The sequence below is a fragment of the Plodia interpunctella genome, chromosome 3, assembly GCF_027563975.2.
Source record: "Plodia interpunctella isolate USDA-ARS_2022_Savannah chromosome 3, ilPloInte3.2, whole genome shotgun sequence".
NCBI classification, from domain to species: Eukaryota; Metazoa; Arthropoda; class Insecta; order Lepidoptera; family Pyralidae; genus Plodia; species Plodia interpunctella.
The window spans coordinates 6,095,101-6,104,277 of record NC_071296.1 but is presented as its reverse complement, the minus strand read 5'-3'; the positions used below and the strand labels follow the sequence as shown (position 1 = coordinate 6,104,277).

Genomic DNA, 9,177 nt, shown 5'->3' with positions numbered 1-9,177 from the left:
ATAATTTTGGATTTTTCCCATTAACTACATTGTTAATGCTAACTTCATGCCAAATTACATGATTCTATAAAATTATAGGTGAACGGGAAGTACCCTGTAGGTTTTAAGTTTCCTTAGCAATTGCAAAATTTTCAACACAAATGGTCATATATTTTGATCGCATTGCAAGTTTCATTTTTTCACAACTTCAAGGGACCATCAAGCTATATATTTCATGTAAATTTCAACGCATTTCAGAGAAATAGTCAACAAAATGATCCTATAAGGGTTCCGTTTTTACCTTTTGAAGTACGAAACCCTTAAAAAACTAATTTACAGTTTTTTTAAATAAACTACGATAGTTTTATTAAAAATACATTAAGTACATGCAGTACCTTTATTATTGGTTTACCCTTAAACGCAAAAGTATGTAGATTACTTTTTTTGCGTCTGGCTGCAAATGTGGACTGCAAGTTCAAGAAAGCAGTACATAGTTGTACCCCACCGGGAAATCGGAACAACGCTACAGTCAGCGTTCTTCGGGCTACTAATCCTTATCAGTGTAAGATATAAGAGCCATGGAATTAGTAGGTACTCCACGGAGAAATGTTCTATCTGTAATTATGCGCGGCGTGCTTGAAAAATCGTGTACATTTTGCTTTATTTCCTGATCTGGCAACACAAACAAGATTGACGTTGGTTTTGACGTTTTGACGGATAATTTGATAGAGGTTAAGTTTACTGCATATTTTTGTCGAGTCAGAATTCGAAGTTATTTTGAAGACTTATAAATTTAGAATTTTGCCTGAAATATCATAGTCAAGAGAAAGTGATTCCCTACACAAAAAATTACGGTTTACAATGTTGGTGACTTTGAAAACATTACAACAACAAAGCTTCCAAATCGAAATCGACCCAGAAGAAACTGTCAAAGCCCTGAAGCTAAAAATTGAAGTAGAAAAGGGTAAAGATTATGCTGCTGATCACCAACGCCTTATTTACGCTGGGAAGATTCTGCTTGACGATAATAAGATAAGTACCTACAACATAGATGAAAAGAAGTTTATTGTTATTATGGTTACCAAGCCGAAGTCATCAGAAACTCCTGCATCTTCAACTTCCGCTCCAGAGGCCGGTGAAAGTGCTTCAACTGAGAGTGGGGATGGGAAAGATAAGAAACCCGCCGAAGAGATGCCTAAACCACCCGCAGCAGCAGCAGAACCCGAACGCGCCGCTGAACCGCTACTTGCTGCTAGTGAACCTGATTTCGAATCAACAGTTCAGAGCATAATGGACATGGGTTATAATCGTCAGCAAGTTGAACAAGCTTTAAGAGCCTCATTTAACAATCGGGAACGGGCAGTTGAATATTTAATAACAGGTATACCTGAAGAACTACTTCAAGAACAAGAGGGTGAAGAAGGAACCGATGATGACCCATTAGCATTTCTTCGAGACCAACCTCAGTTTCAGCAAATGCGTGCAGTAATTCAGCAAAACCCAAATTTACTAAATGCTGTACTACAACAGATTGGTCAAACAAACCCAGCTCTCTTACAAGCAATAAGTCAGCACCAACAAGCATTTGTCAGAATGCTTAATGAGCCTATAAATCCTTCAGCATCTAGCGGAGCTGCAGCAGAGGAAAGTGCTGTGGAATCGGGTCAACCACAGACACCACATAATGTAATCCAAGTTTCCCCACAAGATAAGGAAGCTATTGAAAGATTAAAAGCATTGGGATTCCCTGAGCACATGGTTATTCAAGCTTATTTTGCTTGTGAAAAGAATGAAAATCTTGCTGCAAATTTTTTGTTGTCACAAAATTTTGATGATTAAAACCATTTTTTGCTATTGGTTATTGTGAAGAGACAAATTTATTATAAAATTTAACATACAAAAGTGTAATTCTTATGTCAATAGCCTAATAGTTTATTGCTTGTATATTTCATGTGTATTTTTACACTGAATTTCACACCATTTTGTGTCTAATAAATTTCTTATTGTTCATTAGATTTTTTATTTTCTAGGTGAAATGATCACCTAATGGTGAAACTAAAAAATCTTGTAAAAAAAATTTTGAACCCTTAGGACGTCTGTCTACGGGGACGCGACGACTACAACATCGTTATTTTTCATGTTTTTTAAATATATATTCCTCCTAATTACTAGTTGATAAATATGGTATGGCCAGAGATGGGCAAACATTGACATTAAATTTTATAATCTCTGGGCAGGATTTTACACAATATAATCTTGAAAAAAATCAAGACAGAATCGAATATATTGGAAATTACTTTCAAAATAGTTTTTCACTAGCGATTCAAACCGATTTGGTAGGGTACCAGATTTTTTCGATTTTGGGGTATCTGTCCTATATCGAACAAACCACAAAAATATGGATTACGAGGCGGTCTCAAGATTCGGAGGTCCAGGTCTAAGGCCCCATGCCTAGCCTGCCTGTTATGGTTTACCACTTACGACGTAGAGTCGAGTGTTTTGTATTTATTGGAACTATTTCGCAAAAGGTGCCAACAGACTTGCCGCAACAGACTCAAACAAAGACTTGCTACTCACCTAACTTCTCCACAAACCGGACAGGGTCGCAAGTAAAAAAATATTTTGTGATCTCTGAACAAAAATTTAGGTAATTAAATTACTTTCGTATCGATTGGAAGTACTTGATTCTATTCTGTATATCAATCAGATTACAAATGTAATCGATTACGCCCCGAAAGTGCAGCTATACTTAGCTGCACTTTAAAATTAGTAAGATTTGCTTTTTCGCTTAAAAAATTATTTAGGAATGTTCTCTCCAGTTTTATCTATAACTTTTCTTTACTTATTATATACGGATGAGTCATGGATATCACATATTGAATGAATGAAGCCAGCCCGAGTGGCTGTCATCAAAATTTGCACTCTGAAATGTGGAAAGCTAGTTACTATCTCTATTCTCGCTTTTTCCTATCGTCCGTTGTACATGTTTGTCGTGCTAGAGGAGAAATGCACTCAGCGAATTTAGTCGAATGCGAATCAAACAGCTCTCCTCCTTTTTAGGAAATCGGTTAAAAAGGACAAACCTAGTAATTTTTAAATTTTTCAAAAGTGGGATCGCTTGTCTTAATTTTTTTTTTTGTTCAGCCAGTAGTGTATTCTATTCTATAATAGAATCTATTTATAATCTTCTTGCTGAATATACACATATACGCAGGAAATCCATTTTGCGCGCGCCTTGGTATACAACCAAATTGCAGATTTTAATTTGTATTTTTTAAATATTAAATATATTTAAAAAAATAGATTTGACTTTTCCCATACAATTTTTTTTTAATTTCCAATTATTGCATTAAAATGAAAAATTTTATGCAATAGTCTGGAAATTTTTGGCAAGGTTTTGTAGTTTTTAATAAATACGAAAACAATCCGAAATTATAATTTTACGCTAAAACCATCTTTAATATAAAATTAGCTATTACCTATCTGGGGGCACGACAGTGGTGGCAAGTAATATGTATTCTTGTATAAGCATGAAGGACGAGAATAAGCAATGTGACGACCACACTTGGGTGGTCACATAATTTTGTCTTGATGTTCTTGGAGGAAGAGGGAAACCGAAAAAGAGTTGGATGATTGCCTGAGAGACGAAAGTGTAAGGAGGCTTGGGTTAGACAAGTCTTATGGAAAGATATATATAATACATTTATTCCATAAAAATATTGGATAGACAATAATGTTTACTGGGATTTAAATTTCAGTTATGAAACCAATTTGTAAATTAAACACGAGAAAAGTTTCCACAAAAATTTTCCCTGACTTCAGGTAGCCCCTCGATTTCAGTGATTTTCCTGACCACTTCCACTGAGCGTCCCTGACTTTTCTCCCGAAAGAAAGTGGACACCCTGTTACTTCCATCTTATTTCAGGTTTCATTCTTAGTGGACTTTACCATCTTGTACATGGGTTTTATTATTGATGTATGTTTGTGGTAGGTTAAAACCAAATGAACGATGATTAAGATTGTATTATTCTAAATTAGAAATGGACAAAAATACTATATTAAAAAGAATAACACACAATAGTACATCAAACAATCAATATTATTAATATTTATAAATAGCATTAAGTTAACATAAAAAGCTATCTTGGTATAAATTTTACTCATTCTAAATTTAAAGGCACTTTGCACAATGTCTATAATTAACCTTAAATATGATTTGCCATGATTGATTACATTTCCTTCTTAATTACACAAAATAATTATGGTATAATAAAACTGTACATAATGTACCAATTAAAAAATACTTTGAAGCTCTGTAAACAAATAACAGTTTCAATCATGGCAAAAACCATCTATTAAAATCTAATATTTACTCTTGATAGTCAATTAAAATTACCCTTTCACAAAAAAAACATATTTTGTGAAACTAATGAAAGAATGGTGTCTGTTGAATCATAAAACCGCAATCAACATTCCCTAAAATAGTGATTAGCTTAAAATGCAATTAAAAACATTTTATGTGATGATATGCAACATCGACCATTCCTCCTCGTCCACATAAATGTATATATACACATTTTTCAATATACATAATATTTTTTTACATTCTTAATAAAATTTATACATAATTTACATTTTTTTATTTTTCTTCTGAGATATATATTTCATTTGAAGAGAAAGAGATTAACCTGTACATTGCAATATGGCTATTGCACAATAAAACTAAATATTAACTTTGGCTTATCCACAAACACCAAGTAGGTGTTGAAAATAATTAACAACAGTTTATTTATATAATAGTAATTATTATATCATAGAGGAAAATTTCATCAATATCTTTTAATCACAGACACACATGCTTTAAAAAATAATGAATCCTGTTTATTATAAACAAAGTTAAATCATCATTCATGATACAACTGTAAATATGAACGAAATAAAGTAAAAAAGTCTCAAGAGAAATAAATTAAAAGAAACAAGGTATCTACGATAATGGCAAAAGGTAGTTTGATAAGGTAAAATATTTTAATATAGTTTACTGATGATAGTTTAAAATAATGTTAGCAATTTTTTCTATAAAATTTTAAAATGGCACAAAAGATTCTAGTCTAACACCAGCCAGTTGCATCAAGTGGAATGGTCGATTATATTTTGTTACTAAGAAAATCATTTATTATTTATTACAAACCGTTTGAAAAATACAGTATGGTAAACAGGACCTAGTTGATATTTCTAGTGTGTCTAAATAAATTCATAGAAATTGATATCAAAACAATAACAGAACAGAAATAGTAAAACAGATAGTATTAACAATTCAACATATTAAAAGAATCTAACAGTACTTACATTCACCTGATATTAAAATGGTAATCTGTGAATTAGTCAGGATAAGTTAGAATCCTGATTCAAAAAGACAATCAAGTCCACAGTCGGGAGTTCAGGACACCGAAAACGGCACCTAGTCCCGTCCAAAGCAACACGCGAGCACAAAGTGACAATGTGTGCCTCAAAAGCTCTCACCGGCAGGGCGGTGGCACACCCGGTTAGCCGGCTGGGCCTCATTCTGTCTTTTGTTGGCAATACAGTTCTTTCAGAGATTTAAGTTCCTCTATCAGTGCTTTATTCTGATTTTCAAGCACGGCAACCCTGTTTTCGAGACATTTTATGTATTCCTTCTTTTTACGCCGGCATTCTCTCGCAGCTTCACGGTTCTTGAGCAATCGTAATTCACGTTTTCGTGTTTGATCTTCTAGAATTGGACCTGCAAAGATAGTACGATTTGTTCGGGTTTTCGATGGATTATAGTATCTCATTCATTTTTGTAAATATTTATATATATATTTGGATGTGAGGATACTAACCGGGCACATAGAACTGCGCATCTTGGTTTGCGTATTGTACAATAGCCCCTCCCCCTGCCGCTCCCGACACAGCCAGCGTGTGCAGACCGCTCTCTCCTTGCAGAGCTCCGGCTGGAATCACTGTCAACATATTTAATAAACCTATACCATAATGTGTCTTACTAATAATGATATTTAAATCATTTTCGATGATACAACAGGTCTTCTAACGAATACCTGTGTGAATGAATATGCTATATAAAGATTGTGCTCTCAATAAAGTCTATACACAAATACAAAATAAAATGAATCAAATTGTATTTGGAATTTATTTTAAGTCCACACATGACATTACAAATAATATTTAATATTAGTCAAACTTGATAAAAGAATATGTAGGCATTTTGTTTAGTTTATAGAAGTTGTCAAGATAGGTACAAAGGTACTAATTCAGCATGACGTCATCCGAACGCCGCCGGCGATGTTGTCTTACGTCATCGGGTAGGATTTCAAATGAGTCAACCGTCGAAGTCTACTTCAAAATGACGTCATCTCCAATTTTGAAGAAAGTATTACTTATTTTGTTGGCAAAAAATATAATTAGAAATTATGACGCACCCTTGTAAAGAGTGGTGAAAAGCCCAATCATATATCATAAAATACAGGACAATATATTTAAATGAGTCTGACAGTCATTTATTGATACGACCACATACTGCTGAAATATAAAATGAAGTAGGAAAGTTTGATTCACTTTTAATGCATGTTAACATCGGCTTGTAACAAGTTTCAAAGTATTGTAAAATGGTAATGAGATGTAAGGACAGATGTGATGATTTGTAACAGGTTAGTGACACATGTTGCACACAGAAACAAGAAGTGTCAGCGGCAGCACATTAAACTGACCTGGTGCAAATGACAAAGAAGATGACAGCGACACTTCGTTCTCACATCCTGGTTTAGATCCCATGCGATTTTCTGTAATATTATTATGTTCTTATACTTTGAAACTTCACGGTTTTTATTTTTTCCATGCTGTAGTGGTTAACACACTTATCTGGCTTTGAGAGGTCCTGGGTTTTTATTTCTCAACTCATACAAATTGTGTTACACTTGTTTGTCATTTGGAAAGAATTTCATTTATTGACTAATAATAAGAGTAATATCCATAAGTTTGTTTTCCTTTTTTTTAAATCTAGGGCTCATTAAAATAAATTTGTGTAAAAAAGCACAATCTTTATATTACTCATACTTAACCACTTTTTTATTTAAAAATAGACTCCAAAAATACATGACATGTGAAAAAAAACATATTTGTTGTAAAAAAACATGTTTCACAGCTTTCTCATAAAGTGTCTGTCTATATGTAACATATTAAAAAGATAGCATTCAAAATAGTGTTCCACAAGTGTTGAATATTGCTAACTGGCCAATTTAGCTAAATACATATATTTGATTTATCTATCAGTCTGTCTGATTATAATATACTAGATGTTGCCCGGCTTCAACATTGTGGAAATTTTGAGAAAAAAGCTATAGGCTATATTTTCTCTTGGATAATGTACTTTTCTAATGGTGAAAGAATTTTTGAAATTAGTTCTGTAGTTTCGGAGATTACCCGCCTCAAACATACAAACTCATAAACGCTTACCTCTTTATAATAATAGTATAGATTTTATAGGAAAGTGGTGAAACAGGTGAAATTGTACCTATCTAGACACCACAGATAAATAAAGTTTTATTGGTTACTTTGGATGTAGATTTTGGATCTTTTACATAGACCTCTTACAAATAGAGCAGTTATCTCATGCACCTACATTCAAATGGCATTCAAAGTTTATATGCAATATACCTACTTTAAATAAAACTGTTTGTTGCTGTAATAAAAATGAAATGCATGCTATTAAAAAAGTGAATAAGATTCATACCTGCAATTTCAGCACCTCCTAGATCATTTAGAATTTTTCTATAAGATGGACGTCGGCTCAACATCTCTCTGTATTTCCGCTTTGGACTTTCATCATCGCTGCAACTGTCATCACTACATGACTGGCCTTGTGTTCCAATTACTGTATTCGGCTCTGGTTTTATCTGCATTTAGTATATAATCTTGTATGTATTACTTGTCAAAATATAGAAGTTTAATAATAGCAGAAATGCAGTCCTATTTAGATATAGCCTACCTGCAATGTTTGCAAAGATCCTTGAGTGGTATGTATGACAGAGTTAGGTTTGCTCACAAGTATGACATTCCCTTTTGGCAACTGAACAGATTGTAAATTAGATGCCGTCTGAATGACTGACTGCTGGTTTGGTTGAATCACACTTTGGACCTGCAACATTCACATTTTTATTGTATGTGGTATCTCCTTGTAATTATATTTTACAACATATTGTACATTAATATAAACAGATAATTATTTAATCAAAATCTCAGTGTTCTCAACTCTCAGTAAACAATATTTTTCAAGAGATATCATGTAATAAGAATTCCAAAGGCATGCATATGAAAACAAAAGCTACCTGTGCAGAGGGGGCCTGTGTAGGCAGTGTGAGCTGGACGATACTGGTGACCGCGACAACGTGTTGAGTGGCGGCGGCAGATGACCCTGCACCAGCCAGCGGATCAGAAGCACCCGCTCCACCAGAAGTGCCATTCTCCTCCACCATTCCGTCCATAACCACTTAGGTCACCTAAAACGTTCAAGGTCATCTCCATGTATTCCTTGCTTTCCCACTTATTAGGTAATGTGCAGTGGAAGTCTTCACTAGAATGGAAAAACCGCATTTGCAATGGAAAATCCTAACACCGAATCATCGCGTCATAGTATTGCGTCTAATAAATACGCAACATATTTTTGACACTTTGATGATTTGTATAGGTTCTTGAAAGTGTCCTTTGTATCTAACATCCATATTTTGTAAATCCAAATAAATATGACCGTGACAGGTTACAAGTTTAGTCTTCAATACAAGCACTCACCAGTTACGTATTCCTCGTCACCGTCTATGCTGCGTCCGGAGTGGGCGAACGGGATGGTACGTAGTAGCCACGTCAACTGCGAGAAGACTCGTCACTGGCGGAGACCTATGATCTTGAATGCGTCATAACAATATGGCCGAAAATAGTCAGACGCATGCGCACATTTCATTCCTTTTCTTTTTCACTACTACTAAATATCTGACAAACAAAAGGAAGTCATTGAAACTTGCGATAATTTTAGCAATGCAAGCAAAAATAAGAATTGGTATTGATTGATAAAATAAAATTTGAAAGAAAAAGGTTTTTATTTTATGTAGGCATAGATTTAACAATTTAATGACATTTGATTGTTGACGGCTGTTACTGTCAAAAAAA

General features: G+C 34.0%; 2 protein-coding genes across 14 annotated transcripts; one reads left to right on the top strand and one right to left on the bottom strand.

The window, feature by feature from the left end:
- The first annotated feature begins 678 nt into the window (after window positions 1-678).
- Window positions 679-1,989, top strand: Rad23. Its single transcript, XM_053769859.1, has one exon. The coding sequence runs from the start codon at window positions 841-843 to the stop codon at window positions 1,816-1,818; it is 978 nt and encodes a 325-aa protein (XP_053625834.1). The 5' UTR covers window positions 679-840; the 3' UTR covers window positions 1,819-1,989.
- A 1,995-nt stretch (window positions 1,990-3,984) lies between these two features.
- Window positions 3,985-9,138, bottom strand: CrebB (Cyclic-AMP response element binding protein B). 13 transcript variants are annotated; one of them, XM_053769861.2, is made up of 7 exons: window positions 8,803-9,137; window positions 8,343-8,587; window positions 8,003-8,152; window positions 7,748-7,910; window positions 6,726-6,797; window positions 5,841-5,960; window positions 3,985-5,740 (listed from the first exon to the last, which is right to left on the bottom strand). In XM_053769861.2, the coding sequence occupies exons 2-7, from the start codon at window positions 8,496-8,498 to the stop codon at window positions 5,538-5,540; spliced, it is 864 nt and encodes a 287-aa protein (XP_053625836.1). In that variant the 5' UTR covers window positions 8,499-8,587; window positions 8,803-9,137; the 3' UTR covers window positions 3,985-5,537. The 13 variants fall into 13 exon arrangements, with proteins under 13 accessions (XP_053625836.1, XP_053625835.1, XP_053625839.1 ...); XM_053769860.1 differs by having other exon boundaries at window positions 8,343-8,513; XM_053769864.1 differs by having other exon boundaries at window positions 3,985-5,725; window positions 8,343-8,513.
- Window positions 9,139-9,177: the final 39 nt, after the last annotated feature.

Coding starts and splice junctions, on each gene's coding strand:
- Rad23 (XM_053769859.1), top strand. CDS start 841: ATGTTGGTGACTTTGAAAACATTACAACAACAAAGCTTCCAAATCGAA.
- CrebB (XM_053769861.2), bottom strand. CDS start 8,498: ATGGACGGAATGGTGGAGGAGAATGGCACTTCTGGTGGAGCGGGTGCT. Junction 8,153..8,342: donor CACAGGCCCCCTCTGCACAG/GTAGCTTTTGTT, acceptor TGAATGTTGCAG/GTCCAAAGTGTGATTCAACC. Junction 7,911..8,002: donor GATCTTTGCAAACATTGCAG/GTAGGCTATATC, acceptor TACTAAATGCAG/ATAAAACCAGAGCCGAATAC.